We start from the raw sequence: 27649 nt of genomic DNA, 5'->3' as shown, positions 1-27649 counted from the left end.
GAAAAGGGTTAATGCTTGTAGCTAACTAGTGGCCCATGTGATGTGACATTCTTCAACTATTCCCTGTACTTAGCTCTTGGAGGCGCTGTCCTCCTTTGGGATGGTATCAGGCTTATGCGTTAACCATGAGAAGTCAGCTCTCTTCCCGCTGGCGGGACTAGTTGGGGTGGCTGCTGCTGCACTCCCTTTGACTGACCTCTGTGGGAGTGTGACCACTTTAGATATTTAGATATACAGATCGCCCATACAGCTGAGGCTAACTATACACTAAACATGGGAGCGGTTATTACGGGGACTTGACACATCTGTTCGCTTTCGGTACTGTCTTCCCCTCTCTATTATGGGAAGAGTGGTCCTAAGCAAGATGGTTCTCCTCCCACGTTTTCTCTATGTCCTATAAAACCCCCATTTGCTGCATCCCGTGCACCACTTTCGTCACCTTGAACAGTCGTCAGATTTCCCTGGTGTGGGCAGAGGGTGCAGTAGAGTGAAGCTAGAGGGTTTTAAAGCTAGACAAGGAGTCTAGAGGCCTGGATCTCCCAGACCTTAGGATCTATTATTTTGCAGGATTGCTGCAGTATGCGGTGCAGTGTTGTCCTGAGGGTCCAAATAATGAGAAGGACTTGCTAGCAGAGGGGGCGGACCTCCCGAGATGTCTGATGATGGGATTGGAGGTCCCCTCTGACTTCTCGTTCATAGTCCATCATGTTGCCGGGGTCTGGGAGCGGGCAGTTACCTTAGTGCTCCGCAGCACTCTGTATGCTCGACTGCTCCCCCTTTGATGGCTGCACAGCTTTTGTCAGGTACAGAATGTGATGGACCTTACATGGTGGTATGCTGAGGGATGCTCCATGGCTGTGGATTTGTATAGAAATGGAATCTTCCTGTCACTTGACGATGCAAGGGAATACTATCAGTGGTTGGACAATTTCTGCAGTATGCGAAAATCTGACTCACTGCCTGCAAATTGTGGACTTTTCCGTATGAATCACCGACATTGCAATTATTACTCAACTCTGGCTCGTCTAGGGGGCTGGTTTTGCACATTTATAAGCCCTGAAGGCGAACCTCAGTTGATGTGATGACGATCTGGGACATATGGCTGGCAGACATGCCGCTGCCTCTCAGGGAGGGGGAATGGCGGTGGGCATTTGCGCAGGTCCGAGAGGTTGCCAGCAACGCCTGCTTTAAACTCAGTTCCATTATTTACATCACACATATATGACACTTCAGCAAATATCTCGTTTCAAAGCTGCACACTCACCGGCATGTCCCCGGTGTGGTCTGGAACCAGCGATGTTCCTTCATATGACTTAGAATTGCGCACGGTTGCTGGATTTTTGGGTAAGATCCCATCTGAGGGAGGCAGATGTCCTCTCTTGAAGACCCGGGGTACCCGATTCCTGTTTTTTCCTTATCTTTACCGGACTGATGTGGGTGAGCATACCCATTACTGCTCTGCTGCTGCCACAGTTGATGGTTACTATGATTTTCCTTGGGTGGTTAATTCCTCAATGTAATGCACTGTATATTTGAGTTATTGATGTGGAACTGTATATTCTACCATGCTACTGACCACTGGCATACTTCACAGGTTCAGTACAAGACCAAGTTAAAGTGTACTGCCACCTGTGGAATGCTACATATTATTTAATTTGTACAGTTTCCATTTACAACAGCCTGTAATGTACTGTACTGTGCAAATGATTAATGAACACAAGGTAAAAAAAAAAAAAAGCCCGGAATGTCAAGAGATGTTGTACATGATATGGGACCACTAGGCAACTATGAGCATTGAGCAGACGGGACCCATACTGGGAGAGGAGCTTTTGAGTGAGGAGTAATGTAGGATCTGCTTGAGAGAGATGATCACCATGTCGAAAAGCTAATGCGCGATGAGAGCCAGTGAGGTGCTAATAGGTACCGTACCAGAGATGATCTACTTAGAATCTCAAATCTGGTGACATGAGTATGAGGGAAGAGCTAGTAGGGAGAGGCCCATGAGAGAACAGAGTGAGAGGTGTATGACTTGGGAAGAGCAAGTGAGATGTGAGTACCTAGAGAGCAACTACTAAGTCCTAAATGAGGAGTTGTAGGTGATTGCCTAGCAAAGCAACTGGCAAGATGCCAGTATCGCTGGGTGACGGTGAGGAGATGTAAGAAAAATGCAGGGAAGAGCTAGTGAGAGGCTAGTACCACAAAGTAGTCACCGAGGACCCAAAGGCTAGTAAGTGGAGAGAATGAGAGGTTAGTTCTGGGGCAGCAGCTAGAGTAATGAGAGTTTGGGTGGATCCTATTGAGACTTGAGAATTGACTGCAGAGTTATGGACGGAAGTACCAAAAGAAGACCTGTTGCAGAGGAGTTAGTGAGTGGTGAATACAAAGTGGAGGAAATTAGTCTTTAGTTGTAAAACTAGTGAGTGGTATCAGTGATCAGCAAGTGGGGTGAATACAGCTCTAGGAGGTAGTAAGAGTAGACTACTAGGGGTGGAGTGAGTGAGACGTGAGTAGTAAAGCAAGCTAATCTGAGGGTAGTGCTGAGCAAGAGCTAGTGAGAGGATGTTATTTGGAAAACGTTTTGGGAAATAGGTGCTGGGAGAGGAGCTAGGAAGAGGTAAGTAGAAGGGAAGTTGATAGACATAGGAAAATAAGAATGAGTTACTAAATTGTGTACTGGGGGCAAGCCAGTAGGACACAAGTACTGGGGGCTCCAGTGAGTTCCAGCGATGGAGCTAATGATAGGTGAGTACCAGTGGGGTCAACTATTAGAAGAGGGCATTGATGAAGCACATAGTGAGAGATGAATTCCGAGGAGGGATTTATTAAAATGTGTACTATGCTATAATCTTGTGAAGATGAATAATGATGCGCTTGTGAATTGAGGGTACTGGGGAGTGAGGTTAGTACGAGGGACAGACTAGTGAGAGGTGGACAGTGATGAGTGCTAGAGCAAGGTGCCAAAAAGAGGCAAGTGCATGCTTGCCTAAGATGCAGTGAGCTGTGTGTTCTGGAAAATGAGTAAGTATTATTACTAATTGAGTTCTGCTGAAAGAAGCTAGTGAGAGATGAGTACTGATTGAGGTAGTGTGAGTACGAGCGGATGGGTTAGTAAAAGGTGAGTACTATCAATAAAGATAGTGAGAGATCAGTATCATGGAATAATTGGTAAAGTAATTACCAGGGATAAGGGCAAGCAAAGAGAAAACAGTGAGAAAACAATTGCTAGAGCTGATTATAGGGCAACGTGCTTGAAATTAGAATGCAGTGTATTTAGCATTTATTTATTTGCTTGATTTGAGCCTAACACTGCTCACAAACGTTGCATATACATTACTATTACATTAAGTAAACCATAGTAATAAAATCGTCCCCATCAAATTATACAAACACATCCCTCACTTCTGTTAACATACCTATGGCTTCCCATAGCATGACAGTCACCTTGTATCTATTACAAATAAAATAAATAAATCATCAAAATACTGTACAATTTCATCCAGAGCATAAAACATTAAAAAAAAGTCAAACCAATTTCCTGGAATAAGAGCAAGAGGAAAATATTTTACACATACGACATTAATCAAGTTTAACAGATAGCTTCTTTGCTCACCATATTGTCTACTGTCTCAAGAAATTTACCCACCCTGTATCATAGTTTAATATTGCTACATTCCAAAATTAGAGCTAATAGGTCTTCTGCTTAGCGGATCTAGAGATCTTTAGAAATCGGTAATACACTACAAAATGTTAAAATATGGCATAGAGTTAAAGTACAGCATGAGCAAAATGGGCAGATATTCTCTTTGATGCTCCATGATAGAATCCACAGCACTGTATTTCCACCTTATACATTATGGGACCTGATCTATTCTCAGCTTCAATATCCAGCACTGGGCATTGTGTGTTGTCATATCTTTCAGATACTGTTGTAGCTTGCCTTTTACCTCAGTATGTGTTAAATGTGCAACCTGTTGTCTCTTTCAATCTGGTATATCTGCTTGCAATGAGTAATCTCATATATTTTTTTATCTTATTTTTACAGTGACCCGCTGTAGTTCATTATGAGTAAAGACCGAAGCCAGATTTAGAGCTTGCGAGACAGTTCATAAGTTTAAGATCCAGTGATTTCTGCCCCTCAATTGCATTTGGCATTTTAATAGCTATCTAAATGAACCCATTGGGGATGACCATAATAATTTCACGACGTAATTTTAAATTCTCTCTGAGAATACTATGTGAACTGCAAGGAGAGGTGCAAGTGTGAATTGAGTGGCATTGAATAACATGAGGTGAGTCTGAAGTTGCTATCCCCTGAAAAGCTACTACTGCAACATGAGTACTCACAAATTCTTTGTGCATTGCTAAGGTACCAGGTGGCTTGAGGGGTGTGGCTGAGTTAGCCAAGTTGGCGGACGCGAGTCCCTGAAGCTTTGTCTGTCAGCCCGCACAATGCCATCCATCCTGGCCTGAGGGGGCCATGCGGCGGCTGTCGCGGGATGCTTGTGATTACCAGTGGCCTTTGCCATGTAACGCAGCCCCACTACTGGTTCATAATGGCCCCTAGGGGCAACATGGTCGCCTCTGAGGGTGGCGAGGCCCTTCTATGACCTACAGTGCGAGACTCTTAGCCCTCACAGTCTGCAGGTACCCCGCTGGCCAACCACTACAACCACCACTGCCGACAGGCACAGCTAACCCCGCTTCGACACTCCTTTCGGGACGCATGGTGTGGGTGCCCTCAGGGGGCTTCTTGGTGGCTCTCCTGCACCCTGACATTGGCTACGGTCTGGTACTCCTTTCCACAGTCCCTCAAAGTGGCAGTCTCCACGACCAAACTGTGGCACTTAGCTACCTCTACTGCCCGCACACTGTGAGGACTGGGCATTTACCCTGTGATAGGGCACCTGCTCCAACTTTTACTTACAGATCAGTTCCAGTGCTGTCGTTAATGCAGGGGGGCCCTTGGCAACGCTCCGCTGAATCCCTGGTTGCGGACCTGCACCTTGGGGCCCGTGAGAGGCAGACCTGAGGTCTCCCCTTGGTTCCTCACAAATTGGGGGCCTCTACTTGGCAACAAGGCAACAAAACAGTTTCAGGGGGTTGCATTGCCATCAACTCCCCACTTGCCTAGACATCCTCCGGGGGCGGCCAGGCACCAGCCTCGTCCTTTCCTGGGACCCTGGCCCCAGGACTACATCTGTCGCTCCAGATCCTTCTGTCAATACTCTAAAGAGACGTCACCACCCTGAGTTGTCCCTACCCATTTTGGAGTGTTGAGTTCAACATCTCATGCAATACATCATACATTACAGGGGAGTGCTGGGGGGGGGCTTCCAATACCGTAATTGTGCTACCACCTGCACCATACTCACAGTCGACAGGGGTGGGACTCAGAGGCCCGCACACACAAACTGAACTTGTACCATTGAGTCATTACCCTGCATACTTGCCAGCTCCCATGGCCCTGATGCAAACACACCGACTTCGCAAGGCATTGGCAGGCTCCAATTGGCCGTGGCTGACACACCGCCCTGTACCCAGACTACGGAACCTCTGCATTGTGTCATCCCGGATACTGTTCTCTACGGTCCTTCTCAATTGGCGCCCACGGTGGATAAAATAGATTTAGTGGTCGCTACCATAGAGATTCACGTGTCACAATTGAGACATATTTCAGTGCATTAGCCTCAGACTTCATCTTCCTGCATGATTATCACTGCAAACTCACCGACAAGGTAACGTAAGGTGAGAGCAGCTGGGCACCCTGCATCTGATCATTCTAGAGACCCAACAAACCATCTGGGAGCTGCAGGACTGTATCTACCAACTGGAGAATGGAGCTGATGACCTTGATGGTAGATCCCACAGAAGCAATATGTGATTCATAGGCATCCCAAAGGAGGTTGAGGGCTGTGACTGCATCCAGTACCTCGAGACCTGGTTCAGATCCTTCACCCCAGACTCAGAGCTCACTACGTTTTTCACACTAGAGAGGGTTGATCTGGTGCCTACTCGCAGCCCCAGCCCCGTCTTTCAACCCCCCCCCCCCCCCAACCCATGCTGGCTAATCTCCTCCACTTCAAAGACGGAGACATCAACCTTAGCATGGCACTCCGCACAGGACTTTTCAAGGTTTTTTCCTGATTATAACAGAGCAGTTCTCTGGCTTGCCAACATGGGATCCAGTACTCACTCCTATTTCTGGCTCACCTAAAGGTCATCACAATCGGCGCTACTCATTTTGTTACTGATCCAAAGGAAGCGTGGGTCTGGGTGGAACAACAATATGGTCCTGCAGCAGCTGATTTCAATGGCACACCTCAGTCCCAACCTAAGTCAAGGAGAAGGAAGGGCCAGAAATCCTGCACATGGGGCATTCAGCGTCCCTCAATAGCAACACCCCTACATCTCGAGCAGATCATCAAAGACCTGCGATCTGCCCTGAGGGCAGATGTGGACTTTGCACCTAGCACTGCTATCACTAATGACGAGTAAGGCCCTCACCTCTACCACTGATGAAGATACCTTCTCTCTGATGATTCACACAACGGGGCTCTCTGAGCCGTTTGGTGATAGTGCTGGCAGATGCTCATAGATGATTGAGATGAACAGTTGCTTCCTGCTATGTTGTTGATAATGGCTATTACAGTCTTCCATTCATGACCATGTTATTTTGTACTCCTGTACCTGCATTTTTCGCCTTACTCGTGGTCTCCCGCGCACTTCGCGGCCAGGGGCTAGACCCACTACACCACATCTCTATCCCTCTTCCTTTGCTCTTGGTGCAATTACCTGTTCTGGTCCTCTCGGGTAGGGCCAGTGGGACTCTGCCATGCGAATCCCACCTAGACTCCTTACACTTTTGCCTTTCAACCTCCATATACATGCTTTCAGCCCAAGAGGGTCGCAATGATTTCCACAGGCCCTCTCACTTTGTTCAATAGGGCTAATACTGCTTGGCATCCCACCACCACGGCTGCTCTCCCCCCCCCCCCCCACACTGTCTTCAAGTTACAAAAATGATGATATTTGGGGGTACTGTAGTTTCAGTAGCCCCTCCCCCCCCCCCCCTTGTTTCACTCACCTATTTACTTATGGTTCCATCCCTTACCCTACCCTAGCACAGCGGATTCACAGTATCTACCACACTTAAACACCGGGGCACAGTAAGGATAATCGGAGAGAGGGTCCCCGCCCTTTGACCCCCACATATTATGTCCACCATACAGTCTTCTGACACAATTCGCCTACTCACATTGAACGTGAGAGGCATGCACACTGCCAGGAAGAGGTATGAGATATACTCCTATTTCAAATGGCGGGATGCGTTGGTGGCACTCCTACAGGTGACCCACACAACGCAAACAAAAGTAGGCCGCCTGCTCAAATGCTGGAGAGGATTCGTTTTTGCCACTACTTATTCAGTGTTTGCACACAGTGCCCTAATTTGGATTAGGCCCGGAGTCCCATACCAAGTTCTAGATACCACCATCGACCCCAAAGACTGCTATCTACTCATTCAAGGACACCTGGACGGCCACCCTCTACTAATTGGCAGCATTTTTGCCCCAATACAGGACCAACTGATTTTTTTGGGGGACACCCTCTCTTCCACACTTGCTTGAAAAACCGAGTTCCCCAGGGGCCTTGGTGGGGATTACAATTATGCGCTAGATCTGCAACTCAATAGATCCTACCTACCCTCCCTCCCTATCTCCCTTCCTCACACCCACACAGCACCTCTACGTAACTGGGCACAACAATGGTCCCTCCTAGATGCCTAGTGAATACATACATCACCTTACTCACAAACTATATTCATTCTACTCCATACCACACGGACTCCATGTGAGGCTTGACTGCTTCTTGTGAACGGCGTCATTGACTCCCATCCTGTCGCTTTTACTATGTAGGGCGTGTCGTCTCTGATCAAGACACCCAGTACATAGACCTCTGCTGGATGTCCCCCAGGCTGGCGGTTCCGACATGGCGCCTCCAAAGTGACTGCCTGGATGACCCAGTTTTCCAGAAGGATCCAGGCGACCATAACTGAGATTCCTTTGCGGAGAACCAAAACACCGTCTCCTCAAGGACAGTGGAGGGGGGTGCCTTTAAAACGGTGATGCGGGGGGTCACCACATACAACAGGTAGTGAAAGTCTGCAAAACGCTAGATAACCAAATACAGGCTACTGAGAAATGCCTTGCCCAACTGAGTAAAGAGGCAGATCAGGACACTGAGAAGCTCTCGCTGTTAGCTATAGCGAAAACCGCCTACGCTCATGCAGCTAAATTCCACTGAGAGGGGCAACAGCCGCCCAGCACATATTGTTTGGGGTCAAGGGCAACAAGTTTTCATGTGTATTTTGTCCTTGGGACAAGTAGGCCCAACCCCCTGCAGCACAAACACTTTGGTTACCAGTTTACAGTACCCCATTATGGATCAGGGAAGGGCACTGCCTGCAGTTAAGGCAATATTGTTGCCCATATCTTAATGCTGTTTAAACTTGTATTTATGGTTCATTAATTGAAAGCCCTTATTATTAGGGTGAGCACACAAAGTAAATGTTGTAAGCTCTGCCTGCACTATGGACCGTGGTTCCAGTATAAAAATGTGTACACAGGTTTTCAAAGTTTAGCAATAGGAGGCTATGTGAAATGCTCCCAGAATGATCTCTGATTAAATGCAAATATTTGCAGAAGCTTGAAAGCAAGATTGATGATTCTTTGCTTTCAAAATAAAATGTTCATAAAAAAAGAGAGAACGAAACAAAACATTTTGCTTAACTACTGTAGAATTTCAGGTACCATTTCTAATAACGTGTTGATGCATGCTAGTATGTCCTAAAAATATTCATAATGGCAAATCAGTGTGACCAGTTTCAATAAGATTATGGGAAACAAAAATAAACAAGCATTGGCAAAGCCAGTAGGCCTGAAATTGGTGGTCCGATTTTTAGGTCTCGCATGCGCTCCATAGGAGGACCTTTAGCCGTTCTGCTCTTTTTCGAAGTACATACTCATGCTCGTGGAGTGCGCGTCGCTTCCACTTTCGAGGCAGTACGGCTAATTTTTTAAGACAGCCGGCTCGCCCTTGTAAACAAAAAAATGGCAAACTTGCGATGCCTTTCTTAAAAATCTAATTTTTTGAAACGTAGCCCCGATCTTTAGCATCAACTGTTTGGAGACTGTGACGGCAAATGTGACCTGGAGTTTATGGGCTCTGTGCTTTCAGGAACTTAAGAGCAGTACGTTTTGCTGTCAGCCTTTTTTTCTAATGTCACTTGCACTTTTATTTGTCTTTGGAAAGCATGTCTCTTCTCAGACTATTTATTTGATATCACCCTTGCTCGCTTTACCATAACTTCATAATCACAGTAGATTACCTGTTCTGCATTTTGTTGTACATAAGGATGCACCATATTTGCGTAATTGGATTTTTAATATTTACTCAAAATTTGTGAAAATGACACTTAATTTACACAAAATACAAAACCAGCATCTTTTGCTACATTTTAGCGTAAAATGCGTCCTGGTGTCCAGTTTGCACCTAAGGATGCATTTTGCGCCCAAAAATATAGCATAAAAACACAAGCGCTGCAAACCGCAGCCACTTGCTGTGTTTTTTGCATTGTTCCTCTGCTCTTCCGCTACATTTTTGCTGCGAATGGTAAAAATTAAAACGAATTTGTCCTAGGGCTCAATTCTTTGCAAAACATATGCCAGTTATTCCACATACAGGACCGAGTTGGAGGGCCTTACCCGAGGGCGGCTTGTCAAATTTTAGACCCCGGAGAAGGCGTTTGATTCGCTAACATGGCACTTCCTTTTCCAGACTTGACCCAAATTTGGCTTTGGTCCCTGTATCCTCGAATACACGTGCCTCCTTTATGCCAATCTGACCTCCTGGGTCTGTCTGGACTGTAAATATAACAAAAGGGGGGAGAGAGAGAGAAGTGGATTCAGTCTCCCTTGGCATTATGAATAAACAAAGTAGAATCCACTCAAAGGGTGGCATTGGTCCCTAAAGTGATGGGGAACACACAGTGTTGTTTAAATGCCCCTCACACACCAACAGGCCCCTTGGTGTCATGCTTCATCATCGGGGCCTTCGCATCCCTCTACGGGATGCGGCGTGCTACGACTTACGGCTACGCAGGAGCACTAAGTAGTGAACTATGTGAGGGTGTGTGTGTATTTAAGGGAAAGAATGTGAGTGAGGTGAGGTGAAAAAAGTGAGTAAAAAATACCTGGCACGTAGGAAAACAATTATTTATTATGTCCTCGGCTGGTATTATTAAAAGGTGCAGAGTCAGGTTGATATACGTACTAGGGTATATCAACCATTTCAAAGTGTCAACATGTTTCGGAGCGCAAAGACTCCTTCTTCAGGACGAGGATATGCACTTTATCCTCACCTTACTCACATGAAATGTGAAAGTGTTTAAAACAAAAATAAATGTGTAATGTACCTAACAATGTTTATGAATAGGTATGTTCGTTGCGCCCAATTGGCGTTGATAAAACCTGTGGAAAAAAGACATAATAAATATACTAGTCGGATGTCCAGGAACATAATAAACATACTAGTCGGATGTCCAGGAACTGAGGAAGAAATTCCTTTCCTAATCAAATGAGGGTAAGTAACAGAACACAAATGGGGTTCTGGGACCCTGTGAAAAAAGACATTTGAGAAGGACATACAAGACATATACACACAGACATACATCTTAAATGTAGTCTCCCTAGAGTGGATAAAGGGAGAGAGAGAGTGGTAAAATGAAGGCTTACTTATTTTTCAAAAGTCAGATAACCTCATGAGCCTATGCGTGGTATTGGGGGTATCCTCCCTCGCTGCCCAGTAAGCAACCTAAAAGATAGTAATAGGTGGGTTATAGGTGGTTGATAGGAGAGATCAGCAAACAGTATAAGGCTACAGATGCATAGACTGTGTCATCTCTGACCCATTCCCTGTGGGTAGAGGGACCAGACAGGACTGTCCCCTTGCCCCACTGTTCTTTGCCCTTGCAGTGGAGCCATTGGCTATCCATTACCGACGCAAGGGCACTGACTGGGGCATACCCCTGTAAGACAGGGCGCATATGGTGTCCTTGTATGCCGATGACTTCCTCCTATATGTGAAGGACATCACATCAGATCTCACCTCTATACATGCAACGCTTGATGAATTCACACTTGCTGCAGCACTCAATGTAATTTGGGACAAATCAGTAATACATCCTCTCCATCTTGATCAGCCATCTCGGTCCATCACACCGGGCTTCACGTAAGCAGAGCACAGCCAGGCGCTACTTGGGGATCTGTCTCTAACACACCTCCTCGGATGTGATTGACTGAAATTTCCGGGCGACATTACAAGGTATTAAAGCACAAGTGCAATTCTGGCATTCATTACCTCTTGCCTCGATAGGGAAAAGTGACCTGGTAAAAATATCTTACCTAGCTTACTTTACCACTTCACCCCCCACCCCATGATTCCGCCTTACTCATTCCTTCAAGAGCTCGGTTCCCTACTGGGCGATCTTATGTGGGGCAACGGAAGGTATTGTGTAGCGATTAGCAAATTACAACTTCCGCTGGACTGGGGAGGGTTGTGGTCCCATCTTTTGATGCGTACTATCTCGGAGCACAATTACAGTGGGTATCACATTAGACAGATAGTAGATAACGTTGAAGAGACCTGCAGCATGGACAAAGTGATGACCTCCCCCGCTAGCCATCACCTCCTACTTACTATAACACCACCTACTGCCTCACCACTCATACAGGTGACTGTGACCCGCCCCTGCTTGGTGCGTATACACCACATGTAGGTAACCTGGGAGTGACTATTGATAATAGGCTGACTATGCAAGTACAGGTAAATAAAGTAGCCGCTACCTGCTTCACTATTCTGCGCTGGTTAAAGAAAATCTTCTGGATGTTGCCTAAGGACACCCAGATGTCTGTAATTAATGCCTTGGTGACCTCTCGGTTGGATTATGGAAACATACGCTACCTGGGGGCTACCAAGGCAGTTACAAGGAGCCTCCAACTGGTCCAAAATGCTACTGCACGTCTACTCTGCGGCTGTAAGAAAAATCAGCACATCTCTGGGCGCCTCCGGGACCTCCACTGGCTTAGAATGGAGAGTCGAGTAAAATTCAAAGCCTTGAGTTATATGCACAAAATCAAGACTGGGAATGCTCTGAGATATCTACAAACTCTTGTTAAAACTTATTCTCCTGCACGCACGCTTCGTTCTTCCTCTCAAGTTCTCTTCTGCCTGCCTAAATATAAATACTCAAGAATGGGCGGCAGGTCCTTCTCTTTCCTAGGTCCCAGACTCTGGAATTCTCTTCCCCTTGACATCCATTCAGAAAACTGTTACGGTCGTTTCCGAAAATCCATTAAAACCTGGCTTTTCAATCAGTAACCTTCTGGCTTTCTGCGTCATACTGCTTATATTTCTAATAGCGCCGGGAAACCCTTTTTGGGTAGCTGTCGCGCTCTACAAGCTTAATAAATAAATAAATGTCCTCCATATCTCTGGCTTATGCCCCAGCCCTACTCCTGATTAACCTCCCCAAATTTACCAGGTTCTATTCAAGGCTTGACCTGGCCCCTTGGACAGAATGCTCGCTCCACACAGCAGGATCCATTTATCATGGTGGTCAATGTCTCTAATTTGAACAATTAGTGACAGAGTATGGTTTACCCCTGGGACAGTTTCTGTTACACCACCGACTCACACTTACAATACCGTATGGAATGAGACGATGACCGTATCCGTGACGCGCCCTGTCCTACAGACGATTTTAACAATGGAGTCTGGTTGTCATATAATTACTTGGCTCTATAAACCCACACATGAGCTCAGCGGCGGCATGAGCTCAGCGGCGGATTCAACTTCAGGATTGGACCCAGGGCAGTATGGTAGCCGGTGCCTGACTGCAGTGGAGAGGAGAGAAACAGAAGAGCGCAATCCTGGTGGACAGCAGTAAGTTCATTTCTTTTGTCTCCGACCCCGCCCCCAGACACTCTTTTCTCAGAGTTCTTACAACATATGGACTCAACGTCATCAGCTACACACAGTTCTATCCTCACCTCCCCTCCACCCTACATACAGATAAAATTCACTGCACAGCTTCCTCTTAACACATTTTACCCTGTCTCGCTCTCATCTTTCTCCTACCATGGATATTGTGGATAGATTGAATCCTGCTGTGCCCCCCCCCCCTCCCTGAAAAAGCTCTATCCCACGCGTCCCCCCTCTTTCCCCAGTTACTAAGTTCAACCCATAGTATTGACAGGCTAGCAATAGCATACATAACAATGAGAGTACTTAACTTAAGAATGATTTTTCACATTTTATTTCCATGCCAGACTTCCATATTATGTACTTCTTGACATGTCTCATCGACTCTGAATGGAAAAGTTCCTAATTGTCCTATCTTACTGCCGACTGTATCTTTTTTTTACTGTGTGTCTTTACAACCAATAAAACAGATAAAAAAGAAAGGTGCCCGATGGCTTGTTGTTTTAAGGGTCCCCTTATTTTTGAACTAGGATTGCTGCTTCCAGAATACACTGGATTGTTATATGAAATCTCGGAGCTGGAAAATAGTGTCATTGATGACATGGAATCATCTGATAACTGTAGTGATAGGTAAGCACTATAGGAAGAACTACTGAGAGTTGATGACCCGGTAAGTAGTCATTGAGAGGTGAGTCAGACCTCGAAAAATCTACTTGCCCACTCACTATGTCGAGTCAGATTTTATCAAGTCGAGCAATTTTTAGCACCTACTCCTCCCGTTCTGGTGAGTGAACTTAAGCTAGAAGGAACAGATTTTCTGTTCATTCAGAAAGTGAATGTGCAATTAAAACACCTTTAAATCTAGTTTTTATTTTGACAAATTTGCTGTCTGTTCAAGGACAGAGGTCAAATGTCCATTTGTATGTTTTTTCAAATTGTTGCTCTATCTTGGAAAATGGTGTTTACTTTTCTTTCTCTAATTACAGTTAGAGGTTTTAGTCAAGTGATCTGTCTGACAGTCATTGTGAAATAAAAGGCTGTAAGATGTCAGTTTTTTTCTAACGCACATTTGAACAGCTTATAAATGAATACAAGAAGCATTTCAAAATTTATCAGGCGTTAAAAACCTTTTTTTTGTTATTCAGAAGTGTGATGTAAATAAAGATTTAAATAGGTTCAAAACAAATAAGAACACTTTACTTGGTGATGTGCAAATGACGAATATTTGCAGAGACTTGATTTCCCAAGAGTGTACACTATATAGTTTATCAGTAAAACCATATGTCCGTGGGAAATATTGTGGCCATTTCAATGGATTATCTGCTGATGGCAAACAAGTGTGCTACCACTTCATGCTTCTGGTATGTATTTATTGAAAGTGATAGTTTTTAAACATGATTTGAGAAACATTCCTGGCCCACACTTGATGACAATGCGATTAATGAACTAAGAGACCAGTCATCTGGCATGCATATCCTATATGTGGCTAGATTTTTATTATATAATATAGCTTCCAGTTTTAATTTTTCACAGATTTTTACAGATAAATACATACATGCTGTCTTTATTTTCAAAAGCGGAAAAATAGAGAAAAGTGTGCTACTTGTGAGTGACTTTCCTACTTGTCCTTCATGAAATACAGACCAACTGCTAAGCTGATAGACACCATGGTGATTTAATAAAATTTAAAAACAAGATGAGAGTCCCTTAAATACAGGCATATGTTAAAATATATTTGTATATAATTCTAATATTTACCTGTCGCTTTTGTATTTTGTTATATTTGTCTCCTTAATATGCTAAAACGTGATATGCATCAAAAGATGAGAGCATGTTTAAAAGTTAATTAAATGTGGGAATATACCATCTAACAACGCCATTTATTCTCAGAACATAAAATAAATATGGATAACTATCAATACAATGGCCAAAAAATAAATCTGGATAAATACAGACGGAAATGTTAAAAAAAATACCATAGAACTGGGAGCCCTAATTATATATGGCACTTAAGTTTAGTCTATTAAATCAAACAAAAGTGTTTTTTTGTACAGCAAACATGCTGAACTTGCGCATTTGAAGGTGCTCTCATATGTGATAAAAGCGGCCCAGTGAATTAAAATACATGCCCAGGATCATTTAATTTGAAACCAGTTTATGGGTCAAGAGCATTATAATTAGTTGGAGTTGATTATTTAAGTCACTAAACCTGCAGGTCTAGTAATAAAATGTATGATTTTTTTAGGCCTGTGCGTGCTTGTGAGACACGTATCTGGGTAGGAGTATGTAAAAGCAGAATACCGGAGAAGAGCTTTTAAGGTGGGTCTTGAGAGGTGCCAGTGATGCAGTTACCTGATGAAGAAGGTAGTGGCATGAACACCAGCGTAGGTTTAATGACTGGTATGTACTGGAAAAGACCAGGGGGTTCAGTATTGGAGAAAGTGAGATGTGTACCTAGTAAAGGTGCTCATGAGCAGTGAATACCAAGAGAAGACCCACTGGAGATATGAACTATGTAGGAGCTGGAGAGATGAGTTCCAAGGGCGGGAGAGAGTCGAGAAAGGTGCTAAATAAGTACGTAAGAGCTACTTTAAAGAGATTAGTCCTAGGGAAGGATCAAGTGCTTGTTGACTGCCCAGAGGGTAAATATGATATTTTATGGCCTTTCCAGGCATGAGGAGCAAGTACTATATTTAAACTATTCTTTATTCAATTAGGTCATCACTATTACCTCTGCTCTCCTTCTCAGGGAGCATGTTTGCCACCGTTTAATACCTATATTGTCCTGACTTGTGTCCAACTTCCGGTACATCCCTTGGCACAGGAAGAGATGTTTAGTTAATTGTATATAGGACCTTCTGCTTCAGTGTCCTCTCTCACCACTTGACAAGAAGCTGGTGCAGGTTGCGTATCAGGGACTGGAGGTAATGATACGCAGCTAGTGATGGTGGAGCTAATGATAAAATCTCTGGTGATACGCATGAAATAAAAATGCATACTGTGAGCATTATAAACAGCCACATATTGTTACATGTTACAAACTTATGTACACAAACCATTGTCAGTCATGCAAGCTAAGTTTACAGCTCACTGCGTTTCTTTAGGGAGCCTTCCCTAACAGTATGGAATTTACATTAACGAACCATATATTCAAGTTTGAACATCGTACACCTAAATCTACTTGTCTTGGCGGTAAACAACCTTTACAACGCAACTTTTACATCGCAGAGCCTTTACAACGCAACCATTACAACGCAAACTATTACAACGCATTGCTCTGGGGGGCGCTCTAGGATAGGGAATAGGTTAATTTACTATCCAATAACCTTCCCTAGTGTCCACGGGGACTGGAGTTGGAATAGTAAATTAAACTATTCACTGTCCAGCACCCCAAAGCACTATGCGTTGTAATGGACTGCGTTGTAATACTTGCGTTGTAAAGGCATGCGATGTAAAAGCATGTGTTGTAATGTCATACATCCGTCTTGGCATCAAACAGTACTCTTACCCACATTTATATTGTAGAACTGTAAGCTGGCAGACAAATGGCTTGTGCTGCAGACGATTGAGTGTACTTGTTCATGGGACAAAATGAAAATGAAAACTTGTCACCAAACAAAATGTCCTGGGCATGGTGCGATAGGAATTCTCTACCCTTGTAAGTGGAGGTTCTTATTATTGTGAATCTACATCTTGTAATGACATTTTCCCCTCCCTATCTCCGATTTTGACAATAGGTCTTTTGGGGGTTGGGGGGGGACTTATCGCTCTGAAGGATTTGGTTTTGTTATTTATTATTGAAGTGTTTTCTATTTTCTTCCATCATACCCCCATTGTATCCTGGTTCTCTTCTTATTTGCTCCCCTCCTCCAATTCCCTCACTTTTTCCTGCTTAAGTGACGGTTCTCGGGGATGAATGCTATAGCGTACTTTATGGAAACACATGACATTTGCATTATATAACTTTTCTTTGTGAAGTGTTTTCCTTCTTTACATTCTATGCATTTGCAGAATAAAACTTAAAAAAAAAAAGAATTAATACCGGAGACAGGGATGCCGATTTTAAAATTGCTATTAGCAAATGAAAATAAGTGTCACACACTTAAACTGCCAAACACGTTTCCCCTCATCAAATCCTGGCCAGGTCACTAGAATCCTTCAGCTGATATGCAACCTCAACAACAGAATTGGGGAGCCAACATTGAAAACCTTTGGTGGCAGATTAAAGTGAGGGAGGAAAGAAGCCTTAAATGCTTTTGGTGAAGCTGAAATCCAATCTGAAGTGTTAGTTCTTAGAGGTCTCGCTTTATCTCTCGGCGTTGTATGGCTCACACTTTGAAATCTGCTTTAAAATGATGTACTCAAGGACACCGAAATTCCATATTTATGCTCACTAAGCATGCACTGTTGGTTTTTGTTTTCTATAGAAATCACTGGAACTAAAGATTTGCTTGCGGCAGAGCCTGAAACTGAGAAAGTGAGATTGTATCCCTGGACGATAGACAACAAATACTACTCTGCTGACATAAACCTGTGTGTTGTAGCCGATCGATTTGCAGTAACCTCCAAGATTGCTGAATCTGTCCAAGCTTTTGTTGTTTACTTCGACAGCACAATAGTAAGTAAGAAACGTGTAAGCCATGGTGGTATATGTTCATGAAAAGAGAATTGCGGTGCCTTTATTAACAGCAGCAGGTCTTACAGATATCATCCATGCAGCAAGAGCGGAATCCTAGAACATTCACCCCTTACTTGCTGTTTTTTTCTAAAACCATGTTTCCCTCTATTGTTGATATATATAGGAAGGGAGTGAGTTTTCATAGCTAAGGAAGCACGTTAGAATGAGAACTCTATCTACCAAGAATGAGCTGTAACTAGGGTATTCACTGGGAGAAGTAGTATTTTTATTTAAAGTATACAGATTCCTAGATGTTAGGCGGTTATTTTTGGTGTCCTGAAGACAGATGTGCTAGATTTTTAGACGTTTGCATACCAAGTTAGTCTGTATTCTGCTAGCCTATCATACTACATTTGGCTAAACAACAGTGGAGTCGTTTCTTTTTTTTTTTATTAATGGCAGCAAAAATGCTGGCAATCTTTTCTTAAAGTGACATTCTGTCAAACCCGTAATTGTTAGGAAGGGGTCCATATAGGGAGTTGCAATTGTCCAAGATGGCCGTACTTGGCGTACTGCCAGTTTGAGATGGTCCTGTTTTAGGAAGCCTTGTATTTTTCTTTATCTAGAAGCAGATATTAGAAACTTCGGGTAAATATGAAATTGAAACGGGTGCCGATATAGCAGAGCTATTGGAGGAATCAGTAGCTCTTATTGAATTTGATTGAGAAGTTTCATACAGTAGCACCAAATCTGGGAGCTATTAAATGTTGCTCCTCTTGAAATAAGTGTGGGGCCAGAATAAATGTGCTATTAACCCATATTCAATGTACCCATATTTTGCAATAAATCTATGAACTGCAGTCTTGGGATGTGTGGCTTTCGAAGCAACATGCCTTTATTTCTTAACCAATTGAGTGCACTTGACGAACCGTTCAAGTCAAGCGCACTACATGCACTTGACTTGAAAAGTTTGTCAAGTGCACTTAAGAAGAAAATCCTTCTGGCGTTTGTTCGCACTAGATGGATTTTCTTTTTTAAAAAGAATGACTGAATGTAAGAGCAAAGCTTCTCCCCACATCCCAACATTATTTCATTTCCTCAATCACTGAGATGTACAGTATAAGCAGTGTGCTGATGTCATGGCGATAGAAAGTGAAACCAGTCTGCTTCTATAAGAGGTACCTCGCAATATAGCATCCTTGCTTTGGGATCATTTTAGGACTACGAACCCTAAGTAGGGATTACACCCCTAGAGTGGGAGTGAGAAATAGGCTGTCCAGGCAAAAATAAGTTCTACCCATCCCATATTTTATAAAATAGAATAATCTTTCCGCCTACAGCCACCCAGGGGGGAGTTATTGGTGTGTATCCCCGGGGAGGAGGTAGAAAACCAACTAGACACCAGGTAATGGTGGAGTGGGCAAACAGGCATAAGTGTTCTCTCCAATAAAAAAAAAATGGTAGTCTATCAGCTTTACTTGAATGCCTGCTAACACCAGGGATATGGGGGGGAGGCAGCACGCCCAAGTAACCGGCATGACATCCAGTTCAATTTGGCCCCACAGTATTTCTGCCTCCTGTGGCAGAGAAAGCCCACTACATCCAGGCATGTTTAAAAAAAAAAAAAGCATTCTCGCAATGGCTTTGCTTTCGGAAGTACTGTAGGAATCGCCCCCTCCCTCCTCACCCCCACCCCCTCTGGCTATGGGGGCGAATAGAAACAAACCTCCCTTACCGGTCCGCACCTCTTCCCCAGCCAGTTACGGCTGTGTGGGTCATGGGTGAGCATGGGAAGGGGCCGGGAAGAAAGACTACACTGACAACGGGGAAGGAGGCGGGAGCAAAAGGAATGGTGCTGGAAAAAAAGACAGCACACAAACAAATGGGGAGTTGGTGGGAACAAAGGGAATAGGGACAACGGGAGAGGGGGCGGGAGCAAAGCATGCTGACAATGGGAGGGGGTCGGAAGAAAGACAACACAGATAACGGGGGAGGAGAGGGAACAAAGGGAATAGGGACAACGGGAGGGGGTCAGGAAAGCAGACAACACGGACAATGGGGAGGGGACAGGGCAGGAGCAAAGGGAACAAGGACAACGGGAAGGTGGGAGGAAAGTAAAAAGATCACAGTACTAAAGAATCAGAGGCAAAAGAAAAAGTAGTGCGGGTACCAAAGCATATGACCCGTTTAGAAAGGATCTATGCAGCAGGGGCACACGCCAGGGCGGAAACAAAACAGCCTCAAGGCGGGACAAGTGTACTCTATCCACAAACCAAAACTATGGCATTTACAAAGGCAGACCAAGTAATGAATCAAAAGCGGTGCACGTGTGGTGGATATCTTCTAACTTCCCAGAGATATTACAGCATGCCTCGCAGAGCAGCGCATGTGCGCTGCCTCTAGGTTCGACCTAAAAATGGGGTTAGTGTCTGTACACATCAGGCCATACCCCTACCCTCTCCTAAAGTTCAAATAGCTTTTTTATCCCACTCTGGGAGAAAGATTGGAGGATTTACTCCAAGTCTACCCCTGGTGGGGCAGAAAGCCCACTGGATACAAGGATTATTCAAAAAACAACCATCAACAATATTACTAACACCCGGGGCCTAGAGCAGACCTACCCCCCTGGCAAGAGAGGAAATTCTGATTCTTCTCAGCGTAATGCTCCGACTAATTGAAAATAATGTGATGATCTTTCTGCCCCATTGGGGGGCATATTATGGGTGTGTACCCCAGTTCCACCACCTCCACTGGGGGAGGTGTAGGCTGCGGAGGCGGGAAGGGGACAGAAAGTCCCTGCAACACCAATGACAATATAAAAAGAAGAGGGTGGCATACCAAGTCATCAGGCTGTCTCCGCTCCCCCCCCCCCCCATAAACAGTCAAAGAAGAGGTGAAATACAAAGGTGGCAGCAAATTGCTCCAGGTTTTGTCATTATACAATAGAATGAGAGACAGTCGTTCTTCGCTATATGAAGGATGTGACAAATATTAGCCAAAGCAGAATGCAGGTGTTTGGCGGTACAGTAGCATCTGAACAGTTTTTAGGTCTCACCTAGGCAGCGCTTGCGCTGTCTCTTCGAAAAATGCTGTATTCAGGATATGTTCATAAAGGTCTGCCCACTGTACGCGAGAGAAGTGTGGCTCAGGGGTTAGAGGCAGCAGACCCGGAAGCTGAGATCGGTCCTGGACCAGGGTTCAATTCCCCGCCTCGGCGGGTCTTGGGCTAAAAATTCCATGGACTCGATAATTCTCGCCCCGGTGCCTCCTCGACTCACGGGTTCACACTCTGCGACTCTGGGCAATAGCTTGCTTAATCTCCACAACGGCCCCTCGCGGCGGGATGCCTGACTTTCAGCTTGTGGATACCCTGCTATCTCACAGGGGAATACCAGGAAGGGTTCCCTAAGCAAGCGCCGGGAAACCCACTGCGGGTAGCTGTGCGCTATATAAGCTCAACTACATTTACATTTACATTTACGCCCATCTTTTTAATTGGCTCCTGACCCTGTCCTTTGTAAATCGTGCTTTTCATTAGTCAATAGGCTTAGTAGTCCCTCCTTAGTACCACCCTGTCTCTTCTTGTAACCTCCCATGAGGCCACTCCCTGTTACATGTGTTATTACTCCCTAGGTCTTATTTACAGCCTCAACGCACTATTTTCTTATAAGGCTTCAGGTAGAACACACACTTGGTCCTAACCTAGGCTGGTAGGGGTTACTTCACTTGAGAGAACATCTTACATTTATATGACACCATCTATAAATTTCCCTTCTTCAGCTCCACACAGAGTATAACCTAATCCGGAATTAATATATGGTCCTGCTGGATTTGAGTGCGGCGTTCGACACGGTCTCCCACGAGATCTTACTTGGGAGATCGGAGTCCGAGATAGAACCCTGGATTGGTTCGCGTCATTTCTATCTGACCGCTCCTTCCAGATACACGCTCCGCCGTTCTCATCCAGCAGGTTCCCTCTTGGATGCGGGGTCCCGCAGGGGTCTGCTCTCAGCCCCACACTGTTTAACGTGTATGTCCGCCCCCTGGCTACGCTAGCTCGAGAACGTAAGATCAAATTAATATCGTACGCGGATGACACGCAATTAATTTTCACCTTTTCTAATGACACTGTGGTGGACCGAGCCAAATTCCAAGCAGACATCCTGGCCATCTCAAGCTGGCTGTCTAAGAACTGTCTCCAATTGAATTCATCTAAAACCGAGATTCTTTTAATCGGCGACACACAGAAATGGGACGGGCATTGGTGGCCTCCCACACTGGGACCATCTCCTATTCCTAAGAAGGATGTTAAAAACTTGGGTGTGATTTTAGACAACTCACTTGCCCTAGAGTCCCATGCAAAAAGAGTGGCAGGCACTTGCTATGGCCGCCTACGTACTCTTAAGCCCATCCTTGGCTTCTTTGAGCCTATCACCCGTCAGATTGTAGTCCAGGCCCTGGTCTTAACCCATCTAGACTACTGCAACGCTCTTATGCTTGGCTCTAACTTGACAGTGATAAATAGGCTACAAAGAGCCCAGAACGCCGCTGCCCGCATCCTGTTCGCACTCCCTAAACACTGTCACACATCCCCGCTTCTCCGTCGTTTACACTGGCTACCTGTGAAGCAGCGCATTCAATTCAAAATTCTCTGCCTAACCCACAAAATTCTGCATCGCGTTGGCCCCCAAACCCTGCAAGGACTCTGCACCTTTTATGTTCCTACGCGCGCCCTCTGCTCGGCGGACCTTTTCCTTGCCCGTACCATCAAGATTCGGAGGTGCAGAGTCAGAGGACGTTCATTTATGTATCTGGCCGGAAAAACTGGAACTCGATCCCCTTAAGAGCACGGGCCACTACTAACCACATGCTCTTCCGAAAACAAATCAAAACTTGGTTATTCTCCTCCATCTAAGACATTCGCACTGACTCTGATGTTTTGCCATCTGGCACGTCTGCAAGCGCTGGGACGCCCCAGTGCTGGGGTAGCCATGCGCTACACAAACCTGCGTAACATAACATAACATATAGTAATTGTTTTGTCACAATTCAAAGCTACTAATTTTATATATGGACATAGCTAGTTGAATGTACTTGTGGTACAGTCTTGCATGCAATGCATTATGGGAAAATCTTTCCCATATCTTTTGCAGGGACCTCTTTTGGCCACATATGGTACTGCACCCTGCAACATGTCTTGGTTAAAAAAAACAAAATTGGTATTTATAATGCCATAACTCCAACTCCAACAAATTCAAGATGGATTACATTTCCAATGCAATAGGTCTCGCATTTGTTAAAGTTAGAGCAGTTGGTGTTGAAAATGACTATTGTTTTTTACTTTTTTATACCATTGGCAAGAGTGCTTTGCAAATATAATATCTCCACGGCAAATACCAACAAAGTAAACTTTCCACCCATCTTTTTAATTGGCTCCTGTCCCTGTCATTTGTAAATGGTGGCTTTTCACTGTTCAATAGACTTCAATAGTTTCTCCTTAGTAATACCTTGTCTCTTCTTGTAACCCCCCCATGAGAACACCCCCTTTTACACGTGTTGCTACTCCCTAAGTTTTAATTACAGCCTCAGAGCACTGTTTTCTTAAAGGGCTTCAACAGGACACAAGCTTGGTCCTCAGTAAAGCTGCCAGTCATTACTTTACTTGCTAGCACATCTCACATTTATACGAGACCTTCTATAAATTTCCCTTCATCAGCTCCACACAGAGTAGAACCTAATCCGGAATTAATATAAGAATTCTTTTGTCACATTTCAAAGCTATTACTTGTATATATGGGCATAGCTATTTGAATGTACCTGTGGTACTGTCATGCATGTAATGCATTATGGGTAGGGTAGATTTACCATATCTTCTGCAGGGTGCAGTACTATATGTGGCCAAAAGATGTCCAATGGGACCTCTTATGGCCACATATGGTACTGCACCCTGCAACATGGCTAGGTAAAAAAATTTATAATGGCAATAACTCCAACAAATGCGAGGGCCGATTGCATTTCCAATGCAATAGGTCTCGCATTTGTTAAACTTAGAGCTGTTGACGTTGAAAATTACAATGTTTTTTACTGTTGCTTTTTTATACCATTGGCGATAGTGCTATTTAAATATAAGAACTCTACTGCAAATAAAAAAAACGCAAGTAATAAACATTGGGTTTTTTCAACTTGAACTGCTCTAATTTTAACAAATGTGAGACCGATTGCAAGGCAAATGCCTATTGACTATAATTAGGGTACATACAGAGTGCTTTAACAGACAAGGTTTGCTTATGGGGAGCAAATATAAAGAAGGGGGAATATGCTGCAGAATTTATTGATGCTCAAGAAAAGACAAGCAACTCCATTTTGAATAATCTGAAGGTGGTTAAGAAGAGATTTAAGTGGGCCAAATAGCAGAGTGTTGCTAGTCCAATCTAGCTATTATGGTAGCCTGGACTACTGTTTTCAGCAACTAGAAAAGAAGAAATCGAATAATATTTTTAAGGTCTTTTAATTAAGAAAAAGTAGAAACAAGTTTGGATTTATCGGGTAGAACTATCAATTTGGATTTGAAGACGAGCACCAAGTTCCTAGCTAAGGGAACCTATAAAGGGGCTGCACTTAAATCAGCTGGTCACCAGTTGGTGTTGCAAGCCGGATGAATGCAAAAACCTGAATTTCTGTTTTGGTAGAATACAACCACTAAGTTGGGATTGGGTTATTGCATCTCGGCAATGTGAAGACTCAAAATGTGCAGAAATGTGGGAGTTTAGAGAATCACTAATTTTTTGATGAACCAGGCAGATCCATAAAATAATTCCGGGTAAGGCCCCTGGCCCGGATGGTATCCCGGGGGACCTACTGTTGTATGACCCCATAGTCTGGGCCGACCTTATTGCTAAAATTATGAATCTTATTCAGTCTGGCCATCAAGTACCCGATTCCTGGAAGGGCGCTGAAGTTGTTACTATTTTTAAAAAGGGCGAAAGAGAGGACCCTGCCAACAACAGACCTATTAGCTTAATTGATGCAATTCAAAAAGTAGTTGGCAGGGTCATTATAAATCGGACAGAGTGTTGGCTAGTGGAAGATAATATCTTGTCCCACTTCCAGGCAGGTTTTAGAAGCAATGTAGGAGCAATGGATCAGGCTTTTAGATTTTGTGCCCTTTTTTGGAAATCAGTGTCAATAGCCAGAGGGAGTCTTTACCTGGCCTTTATAGATTTAAAAACTGCATTTGATGTAATCCCCCGTGCTAAATTATGGGAGGTTTTAATAGATATGGGATTCCCGTCCTATTTGTTACAATTCATAATCAAACTACATGAGGGTACTTTTGCTAGGATTCGTTGGGGGACCCAGGGGCAACTCACTAAGAGTATTCCTGTTAACAGAGGGGTGCGGCAGGGGTGTGTGATGGCTCCGACCCTGTTTTCTCTGTTCATAAATGGAGTGGTGAACCATCTGCGAGAGATACCGGCAGATGCTCCTATTATTGCCGGGGAGAAAACGCCATTGCTCCTCTTTGCCGACGACACCCTTCTGATATCTAAAACCCCCAAAGGCCTGCAAATCCTTCTTGATCGTTTTAGTGTTTTTTGTCAGGATCGGGGACTAACAATAAATACTACAAAAACGAAATTAATGGTTATGACTGTTAAAAGAAATCATAGGAAGATTCATCTTTCCTTGAATGGATCACCTCTTGAGGTAGTGGAAGAGTTCGACTACCTCGGGGTTAGAATTAATAATAAATTGAAATGGGAACCCCATATGAGTAAAATGATTTTAAATCTTAAAAAAGTTTCCGGCACTATTTTAAAGAACCAGCGCCTTTCAGTGAGCAGACCAATAGCCCCCGCCCTGTCAGTCTACGAGGGAAAGGCATTAGCCTCAGCGGTTTATGGTTCAGAAATATGGGGTATTGAGAATACCAGCACTCTTGTGTTAACTGAGAATAAGTTTATGAGAGATTTGGTTTCGCTTCCAGCCTCAACCCCATTGAAACCATTATTTGGCGATTTGGGTAGGAGGTCTATTCGGGACATTGTTCAGTTACGTCCTCTATTATTTTGGGTGCGCCTTAGGAGGACCCCAGAATTAGCTAATTATGCCTTAGTGTTCGATGAAATATTAAAATTAAACACATCGGGCAAGATTAAGTGGTTAAATGTTTTAAAGCAACTTACAGCTAGCGTGGGCTTAAGCGACGCTTGGGCTTCCCAATCTCCCCCATCGAAACAAACGGTAAAAAAACTATATTGGGACTGGATAGAGGCCAAGGCTTTGCATAACCCAAACTGGGGGCAACTAACTGAGAATTTTTTATCCCATAAGTTCACTACAAAGGTAGAATTGTTTTTGGATTTTATCCAGATCCCCCGGGATAGGACCCTTTATTTGAAATTTAGACATGGTACTCTCCCTCTTAAAACTTCACGTCCAGATGGGGTAGAAGGAGGGAAGAGGATAGGAAGTGTCCGGGTTGTTCTTGCCCAGAAGAATCTTTAGGTCATTTTATTTTTGCCTGTAAAGCTTATACCCGAGCTAGGAACAAATGGTAAAAACCTGCACTCAAGAATCTTGGAGTTAGGGATTATAAAACAGCCCTACGTGTTATTATCTCCAATACCACTTGTATGGTCACTGTCTGTGGGGTTGCAAAGTTTTTATCATGTGCCTGGATTATCAGGTTAAGGCTGTTACATCACACGTCTACAGTCAATATCTCTATATGATTTTTAAATGTATCTTTTTTTGTTATGATGAAATGGTTTTAATATTCATGTATGTATTGTATGTTTGTACTTTTTATGATACATGTATCGAATAAAAGTAAAAAAAAAAAAAGAATAAATAAAGAATCACTAATTTTTTGATGAACCAGGCAGAAGAGAAGCTGGAAGGTAATTTGATAAAGGGCTTGGCTTCGATCCGCTGGCATTTTTTATATATATGAGGCACTAGCAGGGCTTATTTCCAAGATTTAAGTATATACCTTGTGGTAAGTTTAAGATCACATAAACAGTGCCAATAATGTCAGATCGCTTCAAAGGCAAAGATCGAGCAGTGAGACAGAAGATATGCAAGTCATTTTTATCAATACAGCATCTTCTTTTCTTGGAATGAAGTTAGAAAATGTTAATAACGCCAAAGAGGAAGGCGTATTGATATAGGAAATATCTTAATAAATTGGGGGACCACACAAAGTTTGGAAGGTTTTGGGAATGTGGTTAATTTGTCTCCTGAAAGAAATTAGAAAGACTGTTGCCTAGAAACTGGAAAAGGTGGCAAGTTATATTGTAGATGTCAGGAGATGAATAGGCTATTCAAATGTTATAGGTAGTCTTTGTTAGGGGCCTATTGGATGTGGCTACCATAATTAATTTGCATAATGCAGATGAGTTTTTTTTTTTTTATATTCCCTCGGGGATTTTTGGTGTATTCGTTTTTCACTAGAGGAGTAGTCCAGATGCTATCCGCGTTCAAGTTGTTTGCAGTGCTGTTTAGCCATGTGTAAAAAGGAAGAGAACCACAGAGCTGCATGCACCATGCTGACTAATGAATCTGATGGGTGTGAAGGAGTCTAGTAAAGCCTTACATATTGTTATATTGAAAACAGTGACACCAGAGTCCTGGAATAAAAATGGGAGGTATCTGAGCAAGAAACTTGATAACCGTATTAGCTGATAAATGTGACTATACTGCTCTTGGTCTTTCTTTATTAATTAATCGTTCGTAAATAAAAAGACATCTTCGGTTGGTGGATTTAAATATTATTAACTGTGTATCTTGCTTTGTAATGTTCATCCCACTTTACATTACCTATGATTTGAAGCAATGCTTTTGAGCTTCTCTGCAAAGTTTGTAATTCTTGGGCACTTCTACTTTCACTGCTCAGCGTGGTAGTCGATCAATTAGTTGGCCTTCGTAAGCTGGTGCTACAGGTAGGGTTGGCTAACAGAATATCCATAAAAGTTCTCTACGTGTAAGCTA

The 27649-nt window shown here is 43.8% G+C and overlaps 1 protein-coding gene across 1 annotated transcript in view; it reads left to right on the top strand.

Moving 5' to 3' along the window:
- AAGAB (alpha and gamma adaptin binding protein) overlaps positions 1 to 27649 on the top strand; it is a 152095-nt gene that overhangs the window by 6459 nt on the left and 117987 nt on the right. Inside the window, exon 2 of the mRNA XM_078683050.1 lies at positions 17466 to 17656. Coding sequence (XP_078539176.1) covers positions 17466 to 17656 — 191 coding nt within the window. The remainder of the gene's footprint in view (positions 1 to 17465; positions 17657 to 27649) is intronic.

The sequence above is a fragment of the Lissotriton helveticus genome, chromosome 3_1 (assembly GCF_964261635.1).
Source record: "Lissotriton helveticus chromosome 3_1, aLisHel1.1, whole genome shotgun sequence".
Classification (NCBI taxonomy): Eukaryota; Metazoa; Chordata; class Amphibia; order Caudata; family Salamandridae; genus Lissotriton; species Lissotriton helveticus.
The sequence above is the reverse complement of the archived record's forward strand: the minus strand, read 5'-3'. Positions and strand labels throughout refer to the sequence as shown.